The sequence below is a fragment of the Micrasema longulum genome, unplaced genomic scaffold (genome assembly GCF_059751315.1).
Source record: "Micrasema longulum isolate JH-2025_06_02 unplaced genomic scaffold, ASM5975131v1 h1tg001763l, whole genome shotgun sequence".
NCBI lineage: Eukaryota > Metazoa > Arthropoda > Insecta > Trichoptera > Brachycentridae > Micrasema > Micrasema longulum.
Window position 1 is genome coordinate 158,407 of NW_028278938.1, and position 17,119 is coordinate 175,525.

A 17,119-nucleotide genomic window follows, 5' to 3' on the forward strand; every position below is an offset into this window, starting at 1 on the left:
TTGTAAATAACTCACCATTAGAAAATGGAAATCTAGTAGGAGTAGATTGGGGTTCAAACCTCGGACCTCTGATCCGGGAGTCCGCAACACTAGCCACGGGACCACAACCTGATTCAAATTGTAAAGTAGAACTTTAAAAAATAAATTTTAATTATAGTTTTGTCAAAATAGCTATTTAAATTTAGCGAGTACTCTCTAAAACTTGTATGTCGTTTGAAGTAATTAACATCAATACAAATAAAGAACGAAGAAAACAGCAGTAATTTTATCCATTTTTTTGTTGTTGTATATTTGGCCTTTTGGGTCAAATTCTCTGTGATTCAAATAAAGATTTTATCATTTAAGCAAAATGCCCTTTATTTTTTTAGAAGGCTGGCGCTTCAGTCACACTCAGATCAGTTAAAAAAGGCGGAGTTCGTACGCCGACTGGCGTTTAAATCCAAGATTTCAACGCATGTGAGTGGTTATAGTGATTCATGTCCCGGTCAAAATAAAAATGGTATTGCGTTTGCCACCATACATTATATTTTATATAATAAACGTAAAACTATTATCACCATTCAACTAAATTTTATTTTACCGAGGCATACAAATAGGCCCGTTGATTCTATACATTCGGTTATAGAAGATAGTAGTTACATCAAAAAACATTATCTAGGCTCCATCACAGTGGTCTACAGTTTTCGAACTTGCCAGAAAGTCTCCCAAGCCTTATGATTTAGAAGTCCTTTCTCACTAAGATTTTGGTCGATGGAGCGCTATATCTGAGAAATACTTCAATGAAAATGTGACTGGAAAAATTTGTTGTATCCGGATTGCGTTCAAAAAATCTAACATAGATATTTATATAGATATTTTGGTACAAGGCACAAAATAAAAGCACACTTAAAATTATATAAATCCCACGTGCCTATACCAAAGTATGATTATTTGGTCAAATTATCTTCTAATCATGTTATAAGCACCTCAAAGGTATAGGGCTGAATTCAAAGATCCCAATGAAATGAAAAATAACAATGAAAAGGACACTTTGGTACGGAATCAAAGATTGTGGATGTTTCTGAATAATAAGAAAGATTTCATTATATAAATATATTAAAACCACACACAGGCAGTGCCGTCTTTACCATAAGGGCACACGGGGCCCGTGCTCAGGGCCCCCAATCTCAGGGGGGCCCCGAAGGACCGACAATTTCTCTCACACATTTATTCTCAGAACATTTTTGTCGGGCACATTACGCTTTTTTCACAAATCAGTAATCTTATCAGAAGGTATTTACAAGGCATATACTACGTCATTATATCGATGACTGCGCTCATTCCTACTGTACTAATTAATAACATTTCCGAACGCGTCCTACCTAATTTACTAAGTACACCATCTGGCGATCACTCACGCAATCTCCCCGATTCCAAAGTCAAGCTGCACCGTCTAAACAAGGCCTAACATAAATGTTGACATTGTCTATGGTTGGGGGAATCCCCGAATGATGTATTAAACTATCAGTTTGATAAGAGTGAGTGGCGTTATTTTGTTTCGTTTGATATCTAAAGTTGAGTAAGATAAACAGGAGTTTTGATTTGTTCGTTTAAACATTATTTCATTATGTCGATAAGAACATATTTAAGTGGTTCACAAAAAAGAAAAAAAGTTATAGCTCCAAAAAATATAACGGAAAAACTTCCAAAGCTCACTTCGTTTTTTACGGTTGAAGAAACAAATAAGCCGAGGGATTATTCATTCTCATCACCGCAAGACAAAAGTACCTCTGAATGTCACCAGGAAAAAGAGGTTACCTGTGACGAAAATGACAAACACACATTAGATACTGAATCATGGACTTCAAGCTACTGTGAATTAATAACTGTAAGCTTAGAGAATGTATCAGTGTCTCCCGACCCTGGTACTTACTGTGACGACATTTTACCGGAAGAAGTCCGTGATATTTGGATTCGAAAATAGTCAGAGTTTTTCCAAAATAAAAAAAGTGACTTCTCCGAAACTTCTACAAGATTTCCAGATTCAAATGGTAAAATGAAAACTAGATACTTGACTAAAAATATTTTTATTCGTAAATTGACGAATGGTGAGTCTTTAGAAAGAAAATGGCTCCTTTATTCACCAGCAAAGAAATCTGTATACTGTTATTGCTGCCGTCTATTTAATACCACTACTGGTACTGGACATAACTTAAGTTCTCCTAATGGATATAAAGATTGGAAGCATATAAGTAACTTATTGATAGGGCATGAGAACAGATTACAGCACAGGGAATTTATGATGAATTATGTTGCAAGAATGAAAACTACTGGACGAATTGATACTGAGTTGCTGTCCCAATATAATACAGAAATTAACTATTGGAAGAATGTGCTTAGGAGAATTGTTGCAGTCGTGAAATTTTTGGCTTCAAGAGGTCTTGATTTTCGTGGTGATAATGAGTCATTAGGATCGCAAAATAATGGGAATTATTTGGGATGCTTAGAACTGATTAGTGAATTTGATCCTTTTTTTGCTGATCACATACAAAACTACGGAAATCGTGGAAAAGGAAGTACATCATATTTATCGGCAAATATTTGTAATGAATTTATCAATTTAATGGGACAGCAAGTTTTGAAAACCATTGTCAAAGAACTTAAATCAGCAAAGTACTACTCTACTAGCATAGATTCTACGCCCGATCCATCCCACGTTGACCAACTGACTGATAGTTAGATACGTAAAAGACGGACAGCCTATTGAGAGATTTTTGCCTATGGATGGACATAATGCGCAACATATAGCAGACACCATTTTAAACTTTTTTGAAAGCCTTGATATTCCTATAAAAGATTGTCACGGACAGAGCTACGACAATGCATCAAATATGTCTGGAAAGTACTCTGGTGTTCAGTCAAGAATAAAAGAAGTTTGCGAATTTGCGATTTACGTTCCATGTGCAGCACATTCGCTAAATTTAGTGGGTGTTCAGGCTGTTGAGTGTGTTACTGAAGCAGTAACATTTTTTCAACTTGTACAAAAATTATTCATTTTTTTCTCGGCTTCGACAAAACTATGGAAAATTTTGACAGATCATTTAGGTGCAAATAGAGTCCTGAAGTCTCTTCCGGAAACTAGATGGTCTGCACGCGCTAATGCTATTAATGCTTTGCAAAATGGTAATTTGAATATTACTGTAGCATTGTCTTCTATCGCGAGTGAGATCAATCAACCAGGAGACACTAGAAAGGAAGCCCAAAGCCTAGCAAAAAAATGGGCAAATTCGAGACTGCTCTTCTAACGGAAATATGGAATGATCTTTTGGGAGTTATGAATAAAACAAGTCTAAGTTTACAGAATAGCACTATGACCATGGACGTTGTAACGAAACTTTACGAATCTCTAATCAGTTATGTCAATAACGCACGCAATAATTTTGTTCAGTACGAAACGGCTGCTAAAGAAAAAAATCCATATGCTGACTACAAAGATACATTTGAAAGGAAAAAAAATTCGCAGCACACGCATCACTTTTTTTGAAGGATCGTCAGATACTGCACAGTTGAGAGACAAGGAAAAGTTTCGTGTAGATACTTTCATTCCCATAATTGACACATTAAATACGCATTTAAAAAAACGTTCGGCAGCATACCAAGAAATTAATAGTCGATTTAGTTTTCTTTGTCAGTTAACAACAATCAAATCTGACGAGTTGACCAAAAAATGCAAAGAATTTTCAGAATTTTATCATGAAGACATTAATGCAGATAAGCTCAAAACAGAATGTTTTCATTTAAGCCAATATTTAAAAAAACATAGCAAAGCAATCAGTGGATTTAAATATCTCAACCTTACATAACCTCATAAAATCAGATAAATTGGAAGAAACTTTTCCAAACGTAGAAATTGCTACAAGAATATTCCTTTGCCTAATGGTTACCAATTGTAGTGGAGAGCGGTCATTTTCGCAGCTTAAGAGAATAAAAAATGAATTGCGAACAACAATGTTACACAAGAACGACTGAGTAATTTGTCAATTATGTGCATAGAAAGTGATATCCTTCAAAAACTTGACTTTAAGGATATAATAGAAGATTTTGCTCAACAGAAATCCCGAAAGAAACCGTTATTGTAATCGTAACCAAAAAACCAGCAGCATTCCGATATCATTAATGCCATATTATATCATACTGTATTTGATTACCTATAATAAATGGTCATACTTATACTTATTAGTAAAAAAATGTTATTATAATTCACTCTTTTTACTTTCCAAAAGGGCCCCAAATTCTTTTGTGCCCAAGGGCCCCAGCCTAGTTTAAGACGGCCCTGCACACAGGAGGCTCTTATATAGGTTTCTCCGGGGCCTATGTCATCTGTAAGAATGCTGTGTGGAGTATGTAATATTTTTTTTATTAGCAGGTTTTAAAAACCTCTAGATATTTGGTTTATTACTGATATAGTCCACTAAAAAAACAATTTTTAAATAATAAATGAAACCATTTCAATATGTTACCAAGTTTTTTTTATACCTTTTAGAATATTTTCCGATTTCTTTAAATCATATATTTCGTTTTTATTTTACCCCTACCCACACCCTGATGGTGCATAAGCCACCGCATCGGACCGATGCGATGTTAACATGATTGACAATTACATAAAAGCAAAGTGATTAATCTTGCGCTCCAGATTCTTGAATCTAGTAGTGGAATATATTTGATGGGATACAGATGACGCACGAGAAAAATCTTAGAGTGAAGGAGATTAGCGCTATATGGGAATGTAAATGGAGGAGTTTAGGAGTAGAGAAAAGAGAGAATAACACCAATGGCTAAAGCAATCGGGGTTGTATACCCATACAAGTAAAAAGTTAATACTACCTCCCTCTTCCTTAATACTCGCGGTAATCCGATAATTTGTATCCTTTGTGATAATTTTATTACTAAAAGTAATTGATAAAAAAATTATTCATTCGTATTTGATAATAAAGCTTACATACACATAAATAATAATCAGTATTTTGATAATATGAATACGTTAATTTGTTCGAAAACATGTATTTTTAATATACTAAGGGCGTTCCTCACATATGTATATTTTATAAAAGATTTTCGAACAACAAGTAATGTATGTTGGTAGATGGTGTAATAAAATATTTTTAAAAAAACATTTAAAAAAATGAAACTTAGCAGGTTTCTGAAAAAAAAAATATTAAAGTGGAAAATTTCAAACCGTGTTTAATAAATGAAAAAAATGTGAATTGACATTTTTTTTTTTTTAAATAAAGAATAAAAAAACACGTGACGTGTGGCTGATAGTTATTTAATATGCATCAAAATTTATTTATTTTGTTTGAATTATTTTTATAAAATTTGCTAAAAACAAAAAAAATAAAATATTACGGAGTATTAACGCAAGCACATTTTAAGTTAATTAAAATTCTTAAGCCGTAACGTGCTGCCACCGGTGGCAATTGTGAGAAACTCTGGAAATAATATTTGAACACGACAATACCCTGTTTCATTTTTGGATGTAATTGTAAAATATTGTTGTGCAAATACCTTTAAAAAGTATATCAAGCATTTGTCAAATTTGGTCATGATGTCTTTCCCGGTCTTCCTTGTTTTCTGCATCGATCGAAATTCATACCTTAAATTATTTTAGCTGTTCCTTCGTTGTCTATTCACTCTACATGTCTAAACCAAAGCAGAACTTCTTTCTTGATTTTGTCCATGATGCTTATCTCAGCCTAACATGATGTACGGATGTTGACATTTCCGCGTAGTTTTACCGCACATTCCCCTGAAATATACCATTTCAATGAGTATACTCAGAACCTCAGAAGACACAAAGATATTTATTTATTCATATTTTTCGCTTACAAACTATAATTAATAATAAAAATAATGTGATCTCACTGAGGTTTCCCGTGCCGAGGTCACTAAACAATTTATTTTTTTGAAATTACATTTGAGAATAAACAAAGAAGACTAACTTAAAAAAACAAACATAATTAACAAATATTCAGACAGTTTTAAAAACAAGGTATTTATGTACATCTATATTATTTATATTACAAAACACACAATGAAAATAACAAAAATCTAACATAAGCCATATAGTTGTGCAGCAGTTGATTCAGTATTGGTATGGGCGAATGAGACAATTCATTTTACTTCTACCTAGCTCCACTATCCATTTTTTATAGCCGTTTTGAACATTTTCTCATTACTAATTGTTTTAATAGATAGTGGAAGTAGGTTATATATTGTAATAGAATAATACTCAAAATCCCTTTGTCCGATAGTGGTATTAGTTTGTATTATATGTTTAAGTTGTCTATGTGTTGAGGATCTAGTGATTATATTATTTGTATGTGATGAATTGTGGGGGTTATACAACGTAGTGTGGGGATATATACTACGTTGTTTCAGCGTTACGTCGCGTCGTACTATATGAGGTGACACGTCGGCCGTTGGCGTCGGGTTGACAAAAACATATTTATTTAAATCCTCAAATTCACTATTCTCCCCAGCTTTTATGAATTCAGTACCTACCTACCTACAAGTGGGTTTTTTCGAAAATATGGTTTTAACAACCACGTTACATTTTTCCAATTCCAATGCTGCCAACTTTTTTAAAAAGCCTATCTTCTAGGTAATGTCCATTGCGAATTTTGAAAAGTTATTGTATTTTCATGTCTTGCCAATATATATTTTAGACCGCAGAGTTATTCAGTGATAAATAATATTTTTTATTTTCTGTGTCAAGAAATTGTGGTTTATCAATATTTAATTTTCCCTTCAGACACTTCCACATCCACTGCCCATCATGGCGGCCGCGGTTGGTAGGTTTTGCGGAGCTGGACTCCTGAAAACCAATAGTTCTTCAATTAAACAAGTAAGCTCGTCGTTATATTAATATGTTTGGGTACTTTGGGGTATTTTTTTGTCATAAGTTTAAACGGAGGATCATTTCGCACAGCTGGTGTTGTAATATCTAAACGTCTGTTTTTATCCCATTTCCAGTTATAACTTATATTTTGTTTTGTTTTAAGACTTTTAATTATAAAACATTATCCTTATTACTGTAAATATTACAATGTAATAATTTTTTACGCTATTGGTGAGCTTTGAGAATTATTTTTCTCATAACCTCTTTATTATGTAACAAGCTCCTTACCTAATTCTAACCATCCTTTTTCAGATCAGTAAACTATCTACCGCCGCTAGAGGATGGACCAAAGGACAGAAATATGTATGTATATTTTATATTTTATTTAGATTTTTCATTTTGTTGGAGATATGAGTGATATTTCGTGTTTATTTTTATTTTTAGAAGTGGCATTTGACAGTTCAGATAAACATGGAAGATAATGATTTTGAAAATCATCATAAAAAACGTTTTCCCTGTTCAAGTCATATTCATTTAAATTATGAGCCGAAAAGATGAGAGAATTAATTTGCCGTAAGATCAGATTTTTTAGATTAGAACTCAAAAACACATTTAATAATGATTTTTCAAGACTGTTTTGAAGTAACAGTCACACGAGGACAATTCAATATTGTCTTATCGAACCTATTGTCCTCATTTAAACGTCAATTTGGAAGACAGGACAATGGGCTGAGAGATAGGCAGGCGGGCTATCTCAGCAGGACAATGGATTATCCCCACCACCGCGCACGGCTGCATTGTTCTTGTGAGAACGCGCACGGATAGGACAGTAGGACAATAGCCACTTGCTCAGTGCATACATGTCGCGCCTGTGAACTTGTCTGTTGAGAATGTCAGCAGTCGGCTGTTTGCACCGCTATGACAGCCGTCCTGCAAATGACGCCACCGATGTTTGACGTTCTGTTCTCAATCAACGCTCTCTAGGAAACCAGCGCCATTGGTTTGTATAGGCAATGTTTTGATGATGTCATCCATCGTCACGTGACAGCCACTTAATGACAGCACTGCTCTCTAGGAAACCATAGCTTTAGGGATTTTTTTCAAATTACTTACATATGCAGAACTTTTCACCAGTAAACATTTCTTCCCTTTTACTTCGTAACAACCAACAGATGAAATCATTGAAAAAATATGGATATTCTAATATACTCAGAATGATTCAGTGTGTAAAATAACCACTTTCAGCTATTATTATTATTATTATGGATAACTTATATAGCGCCATTTTCATAATAAAATACCTCAAGGGCGCTTTACATAGTGATTCTATTGTTAAATTAATTTAATTGAAGCTTTTAAATTTGTAATTTAATTAAAACAATTTATTTTGTTGTCACATGCTACGGATTTATTCAAATGATTTAGAGAACAAGTGAGTTTTAAGTTTTTTCCGAAACATCACTTCACTTTCACAGCCTCGCACCTCTGCTGGGAGAGCATTCCATGCCATAGGGCCTGCGACCGCTAATGCGCGTTCACTAAATTTAGTGCGCTGTTTGCGTAGAGGTATAATAACTTTTCCTCTCGCCGTAGACGTAGCTGATCTAAGGGTGAGACGCCTGTCAGCTAGTTCATCTGGAATGCATAGTTCCCTTAGATATTCCGGAGCAGAGTTGTGCAGTGACTTATACATAAGCCAACAGAGTTTGTATTCGACCCTCTGTGGAAAACGTAGCCAGTGTAGTTCCCGAAGTAGTGGGGTGATATGACTGAACTTAGAGATTCCGAAAATAAGTCTCGCTGCGCCATTCAATACAGATTGTAGGCGAGTCATTTTGATCATTGGTAGACCTGCATAGATACCATTACAATAATCGACTCTAGACACTACAAACGCATTTATCAATTGACGGGCGGCGTCAACCGGCAAATTTTTGCGTATGCATTTAATTTGTCTCAGCTGGTAGAAGCATGAACTTATCGTCCTACTAATTTGAGCGTCAAGAGATAGGTCAGAATTGAGTAAAATTCCCAGTAGTTTAACGGTGGCTAATGACAAGTAAATGTCAAGATCTCAGTATCCCCTTCTCAAAAATCTTCATCTCTGTTGTAATATCATCAATTTTAATTCTAGTACTCGCCGCAACTCTTATTTGGCAATAATATCTGAATTTCCATTATTTGCTTTTTGATCAATGAGTAAGTTCAGTGCTACAGAAAATTGGAAAAATTGAGGCATTTAATTATCCAGTTAAATTTCTTAAAAATGTACAAAAAATTAATAAAAATGAAACTCTTTGAAACATCACAGGTTCAGGTGAACATGTGTTTTGAATAGCCAATCAGTTATGTGTTGCAATAGATTTCTGGTTTCGAGTAGCCATGTTTAGCGTGTTTTGAAGGGTACGGGGTTCTCTTTTTAAATGACAGGAAAACTCACCAACTTGAATTCTTGATTTCATAGGCGGTTTAGTTACAAAATTTAAAAAAATCATAGCAATGATAATACGATATATACAAATAAAATTTTCAGCTTACTTTGATTAACAAATAATAAAAAAACAACTGAATTTTCTCATTATTTTTATTGACCCTAATTTGTTTAATACTAAAAAAAACAGATTATTTTTTTTATATTGGTTGATTGAACGAAACTGCCGCATGACCATAAATGCCCGCCAATGTATGAGAAACATGTTTGTAAAAAAAAAGTTTAATTATTAAACTAAACTAATCTCACCACTCTTATGTGCCTAACTAGATAAAGTGTTAACTATAATTTGTAAAAAAATATTCATAGTGTTTTAATACATTTGGTAACATCTGTAATTAATAAAATTATTTATTATCAATCTTAAAAGAGTGAGATAAGATAAAATGTATTTTTTTAATATATATTTGTTAGTGACGATTGTTTTGGCGATTTACCCACAAAAAATGTGAATAATTGTAAATAAATTATATTCATGATTCCTGAATGTAATTTTAGGATCTTAGGTATAAAAATATCTCATAATAATTTTGTCCGTTTTAATAGAGTATGGCAGAATATCGAAAAAGATGAAATTCAGTGGTAAATGATTGGCCTTTTCACTTTGAATTATGTATTTATACTCATCTATTCGTGTCCCGCCCGAGAGCATTTTTGCACATTAGAAACATTGTCATTTATCAATGTAATCAAACAATTTTTTCATTTTACATTTTTGATGACAGTGACAAACTGATGTAGTACAGATTTTTCAATATCATTTTTGTAATCTGCAAAAAAAAAAAACAATTCGGCTCATACTTCCCATGTACGCATGTTTTATTTTTATTTTTTAGATGCTCACATCTCTGGGAGTGGTGGGGGGCAGCGTGGGTGGCCTATGGTACGCCTTGGAGCAGTCAATCAGTGCCTCGGGTACCGAAGTGCACCCTCCACACAATCCGTGGACCCACCATGGATTTTTGCAATCTTATGACCATAGTGGGTATGTTTCTAAAATCCTTCAATATATTTTATCTTTACTATAGAAAATTGTGGCAAACATTAAAAGTAGTGAGGGAACCGGTTTGTGGTCCAACGGTAGTGGGTTCAAGCACTTGTCTATCACAGCTTGATTCCCATTTTCTAGCACAAGTGTAACAGACGCGGCGGATCACTGGCTTCCGTAGCAATCGTGCCACTCACAAAAACTGGATACTGTAGGCGCTAATGTCTCGGCCGACGAACGATAAGCTCTGGGGGAGATATCGCTGCCTGAAATCCCTTGCGCGGTCGCTAGTGAGTAGCACTGGCGGCCGCAATCCTGAAGCAGGCAACCGGGTTGTAAGGCCGGTATCTCTCCGTCGGCAGGAACGGCGGGGTGTGTTCCGGGGAAGTAGTCAAGGGTCTAATTTATCCGGGGTCCAAAATCCAATCCAAAGAGTATCCGAGTTCCAAGTCCAGGGGTAGCGGCGGTCGAATATTCCAGGTGGTGGCGAGGTCCGGTTAAAGCGAGGCAGGGAGACGAGGTGGAGAGTATAAGCCCTTAGTGGTGTGACGATTTGACTGATTTATTATTTGCCTGGTGAGGCTATATATACACAATACATTTTGCCGTGCGGCGGCGATGCTAGGCCAATAGCGGGCGGTGCTAGGTTGACCAATCACGCGGCGAGAGAGATAGCGAGCACATTCGCCCACTCTATCGGTCTCTCTCGCGCCACATATAAGGACGCCCCCCTCCCGCTACCCGGCCGCAGTTTCCCGCCGACCGCGCGGCGATCAACATTCAAACAGAATAATGAACAAGTTTTTATTTGGATACATTAAATAACATAGTAGGCAGTCAATAATATTACATTAAATGATTCCTAGTCTATACATGCTTCAGTATGGCGATGACCACCCCCGAAAGCGACAAATACTGGTCTTTATTGGGGAGGTAGTACCTCGCTTACACATACTGAAGTCCCTATGTTAAATTTATATTGAAAGGCCCCAGGATGGGCCGCCAAGTTGACATATCCGCGTTCTGCGGCAACAACAGGTATTTTGAAATAGCCCCAAAATGGAAATATTTAGGTAAATTAAAAAAAGACCGGACAGTCTATGTCGTGATAGCAATGAATCGGGTTATTGGTCTTTAAAACTTAATGGATTAATGTGTCACCTTGCCAATAATTAAAAAAAATATTTTACAAAATTACAATGACCTTCCATCAAAAATTTTAACTAATTTGATTGTTTTATTTTGGAAAAATGTTTTTTTATGCACATAATTGATTATGTTGCATGTATCACCTATTGAGAACCAAAAGAACGCTAGTACTATTAATTTATTGCTTTACATGTGAGCATAAACCTAACACAATCTTGTATATTATGTGGAATAGATCCAATTATGACTATGGCCAATTATTCATTAGTGTTTTTAGCTAATTTTTCTTTGAATTATTTCAATTTTTTTTTTTAGAAAAAAATATTTGAGTTCTTATTATTTATCCAAATATTTTAATTTGCAGACCATATTTCCTAATAGTTTTAAATAATTTGTACAGTAAATAACCTCAATCTATGTAGATAGTACATTACATATTGTCATTGCACCGGTAATATCTGTTAAGTGAACTTTCTTCTTTAAAAGTGTTTTTAATTTGTCATTCAGTTTATATAACTTTATTTTGACAAAATACCCATACTAATTTATTTTTGCTGTCAATATAAAAATATATATGCCTATGAAAAAATCTGTCATCATAAAATATTCATTATTATTTAACCTTCAATGTACCAAGGCATCAAAAATGACTAACTCAGGATTTTGGTTGATTATAGAATTAGCATAAATGTAGTTAAATAATTTTATACACGACACATAGTTGAACTGTAGAATAGGAGTGCCTCTGCAGCTGCTATTCCCGCTGTCTCCCAGCCAGAGACCTGTAAGGCCTAGTACCTCACAATCCTATACATATTTGTGGCTAGAGTCTTGATATTCTAACTTCTGCCCCCACAAGTGACATAATTAAGAGTCTTTATTAAAGGGGCAGCTTATTAGATTACAAAATCGAGACTCATAGCCGAAATAAATGAGAAAAACCAACATATAAATTATCTTAAAAAACACTTGTATAGTTCTTTACGTCATGGCGCTGCTAGCGACCAATTCGCAAAACTCCAGCCGCAGCCGGGGGCCCGATAATATTTCTACGCTCAGTCGAGCTTTTTTCCTGGTTCAGCTATCATCTCTGGAGCTTTCGCGTCTACGAGCCCGAACAAGGGCCGCTAGGCTTGATATTATATTTAATTTTCGGCGCGCATCGCTGCGCTGTGGGCCGCCTTTCGCCTCCTTTCTCTACATAAGCGGCGATGTCCGATACACATTTATAAGGAAAAAAAATCCCAGTGGAACTCAAATGTACCTCTGAGATTTAAAGACTCATTTGAATTTCTCCTAGCAAATCAGCATTTTTATTGAACAAAAATTATGTTTTGAAAACTATTTTAACTGAAAAAAAAAATTAAAACTGGAAAATAAATCAATTCTCAAAACAGTTTTTATGTACGGTTCAACATAGAAACACACCACATACAGCGCATTTATTATGTGGTTTGATTGAACTTTTTAAGACTGCGTAGTTCACAGCGACCTCTCCTTGAATTGACTATGATCCAGGGAGATCACCTATTCCTGAGCCTGACATCTTTAGGAATACTATAATTAAATCTCCTTCTTTTGGCAAGCTCTGGTAAGGAGTCACGCTGAAGACTTTTTCTCTTCAAAGATATTTTGCTCCCTTTAGTGTGTTTTAGTTAGTTAGTTTTGTCCCTAAGTGACAAAGCTATTGACTAATGGTACATCCAGTAATCCCCAAAATAGGCGGTGCGGTATATATTGTATACTCCCATGTGAGAATTCGGTAGTGTAATGGCAAAAGAGTATATTGTGTCACTTTTTACAAAACAGACTTTTTTTTTTTATTACATAAAACATGCTAAAATCTAATGTTTTTTTATGTAACAAAAGGATATATCTCTCTAGAGCTTCTTTCAAAATGGCCATATTAAAATATGGGGTTCATCTAATTTTTTTTCATACTTTAAGCTATGTGGCTACTGAATTATAGCCTTAACAATGGTAGCTTTTTTATCTCTATGGATCCACTGTGGTGACTTCTATAGGTGAAAATTAAGAGAAGTTACCAGACTAATGAAGATAATATACATGCATATTTCCAAAATAAAAAGAACATATTTAAAACACATTATTTATTGGAAAATAATTTTTGCCGCAGAATTCGCCGTGGTTATGAAGTGTATAAACAAGTGTGTGCAGCTTGTCACTCCCTACAATATCTGGCTTACCGTAACTTGGTTGGAGTCTCCCACACTGAAGCAGAGGCTAAAGCTGAAGCTGGGGAGGTAATATTTAGTTTTTATCAAATTGTTATTTTTCAGATAAATTAAATACAGTAAACCCTGAGAAAATACAACCCTCAAAAGGTTAAGATAAATATTTAAGAATAAGTATTAAAAGCAAACCATCTATGATTTTTTTATTTTGTAAACAAATTTAAAACTGCATTAATTTTATAACCATGCATTGTATTAATTTAATTTTATTAAATATATAATTAATTGACTACTATTGTGAAAGGCTTGTAAAAATTAGTAATTTCACTTTCACCAATTGCTTAAAGAAGTTCAGTGCTACGGGAAATTAGATATAAAAAAAATGTTTCTCACACGCAGTAACGATTAGAGCATTTAATTGTACGGCAAAGTTTATAAAAAAATAATAAAAATAAGTTTCAATAAAAATAAACTGAAATGAACACGTGTTTAGATTAGCCAATCAATTATGTGTTATAATAAATTTCCGGTTTCCAGATAGCAATGTTTAGTGTGTTTTGAAGGGTACGGGGTTCTCTTTTTAAATGTCAGAAAAACTCACCGACTTGAACTCGTGACGATGTGAGCGGTCTAATTTAGAAATTTCAATACTTTAAAAAATCGCAGCGATGATAATATGATACATAAAAATAAAAAAATAAACATAACAGATATGTCACCTTACATTTCATGTAAATAAATTGTCTAAATTGCCTTATTATGGCAATATATTTGTCATCAAAATCTATTTTGTTTATTTGTTTTTAAGGCTATGATTCAAGATGGACCCAATGAACTTGGCGAATATTACATGAGGCCAGGAAAGCTCTCAGATCGTTTCCCGTCACCATATCCTAATGAAGAAGGTGCCAGAGCTGCAAATAATGGTAGGACTTTCTAAAAAATAGATTTTACAAAGATTAGTTAAAATATGTCATGTCACCTAAATAATTTTACAATTAACATACAGTTGTCAGAACTACAAATGTTTGCTTTATTATTTTGGTACAATTATAAAAACACATCAATATGTTAAAATAATAAAAATAAGTATATAGTTTTATTCCACTTTTATTTATAATTTTTACCAGTTTGACCGGGTTTCGTCGTGACCAACATCGCCAGACTGGTAATAGACTAAACAAAGTTCTATGTAATATACAAATGCAAGCGGGGGTTGTAAATCATACAAACAAAACTTAAATTCATACAATTGTTATTACCTAATACTTAAATTATATTTCTTCAAACTCTTTTATTCCCACAATTATATAAAATCATGATGTACAACTCCTGCTTGCACTTGTATATCACATAGAAATTTGCTTAGTCTCCCACCAGTCTAGATATGTCAGTCACAACGTAACCTGGTCGCTAAAATTAAAATAAATCCTGTTTTGAGAGTTGGGAATGAAAGATTGTGTTTTGAGATATTTATTGTATTGCAAAACATTTATTGTATTAAGATATTTATTTATATTTTTATATTTTGTTATGAAAATTTATATTTCTTTCTTAGGTGGCATTTAAGAGCAAAAGTCCTTTTTTATTTGTAAAAATTAAGTTATGTTGTTTTCACTTTTAAAAAGTATAAATAAGATTGTTTAATCAGTGACCTTTATTATGAAGTAACAATCTTTCTGTAAAATGTTCGAAAGTAATATATGTTTTAGTATTGTGTACTTTTAATTTTTTATATAAATTGTCTAACGCGTTCTGTTTCCTTAGGTGCTTATCCCCCAGATCTGTCTTACATCGTGGCAGCTCGCAAGGGAGGAGAGGACTACATCTTCGCTCTGCTGACGGGCTACACAGACACACCGGCAGGTATCCAGCTGAGGGATGGCCAGTACTTCAACCCATACTTTGCTGGAGGTGCCATCTCTATGGCTAAAGCCCTCTATAACGAGGTACGCCTTCCCTCTATATCATTATTAGTCATAGCATCGGCCGAGCAAATTTCTTTGCACCTCTTGACTACTTTTAGTTTATAATAAAAGGAAAGTCATCTCCACAACCATAAACATCGAGAAAATTTGAATACCGATAATTTTAAATAATGTATTACTATAGTTAAGGGAAATCATCATTGCGCCGGTAATAAGTTCATATAACTTTGTTTGAACAAAATATACTTAAATTTTTTGTCAAAATAAAATCATGTAATTTTCCTATTTGTTATTAATAAAAAAATATGTACAAAAAATCCATCATCAAAAGAAACATTATTTTTAAAATCTGAACAATTTTTAAAATTTTACTTGAAAGATATTACCGGCGCAACAACAAAATACCTTAGAACAGTATGCCTAAATTTGATGTTTATATTTGTCATTACAAATTTCAGGAATGTTTAAGATATTAATGTAAAACCCATAAAGTTGAATTAATTAATAATAATTTAGTGAATTTCTAAAGAAATATGTACTTTTATTGTTCACAGGCTATAGAGTACAGTGACGGAACCCCCCCTACTGCTAGCCAACTGGCCAAGGACGTCACCACATTCCTCAAGTGGGCTTCAGAGCCGGAGCACGACGTGCGCCAGGTGTACCTTATCAAGGTGTTGTCCTGTGGAGCGGTCATCGGGCTGTCCCTGTACTACGTTTACCGCCACAAGTGGACCGCCATGAAGTCCAGAAAGATCGCCTTCAAGCCGCGATCATAAAGTGTACATTTAAATCAATCCTGCTGTAGTGTAATGCTGGTCCTTAAACTCGAGCAGCGTCTAGAGAAAGGTTTTCAAAATATGGATATTACAGAATTCACTCTGTATCTTTTAAGTTAAACAATTCAGTATAAGCAGATAACATTTGTATATACCGTACCGGTTATACGTCTCAAAATTGTCTTCTTTTCCATGAAATTTTAATTTATGCATTTTACACTTCGTGAATTCATGTACAAGTCTAAATATCGCAGTTAGTTTGTATAGTATTTAATTAATATGTTTATATAAGTACATAATTTTTATTTAATTTGGATTGTAAATAGTAAATGTTGGACATCAAAAGGACCTTAAATAAAATATTATTACATTATTAATTCTTCACTATATGCCACGATTCCCGCAAAATCTTGTTTTATCCCATACCATACTTATATTTGACGCTGTTATTTATTGTATTCAATTACATGTTGAATAAAACTTAATGTTAAAACACATAATATGATCAATTATTTAGGTTGTAAAATTATAGTAATCCCATCCCTCCTTAATTGAACACAAATCAGATTAGAGAATCTGTAAAATATTTGGCAGCTAATAAAAACTGTAAATTATTATCTCTGTCCATTTCCAATGTCCCGGTGCCGTTTTCATATGAAAAAAAAAATTACTAACAAAAAACTTAAAAAGGGGAGAAGTCTATCTCTTGTAA

The 17,119-nt window shown here is 34.1% G+C and overlaps 1 protein-coding gene across 1 annotated transcript; it reads left to right on the top strand.

Annotated features, from left to right (window-relative positions):
* Window positions 1-6,804: 6,804 nt before the first annotated feature.
* Window positions 6,805-16,904, top strand: Cyt-c1 (Cytochrome c1). The gene is made up of 7 exons (XM_088237623.1): window positions 6,805-6,883; window positions 7,190-7,240; window positions 10,205-10,353; window positions 13,643-13,769; window positions 14,509-14,626; window positions 15,468-15,649; window positions 16,183-16,904. Exons 1-7 carry the CDS (start codon window positions 6,815-6,817, stop codon window positions 16,405-16,407), a joined length of 921 nt encoding a protein of 306 aa, XP_088093749.1. The 5' UTR covers window positions 6,805-6,814; the 3' UTR covers window positions 16,408-16,904.
* Window positions 16,905-17,119: the final 215 nt, after the last annotated feature.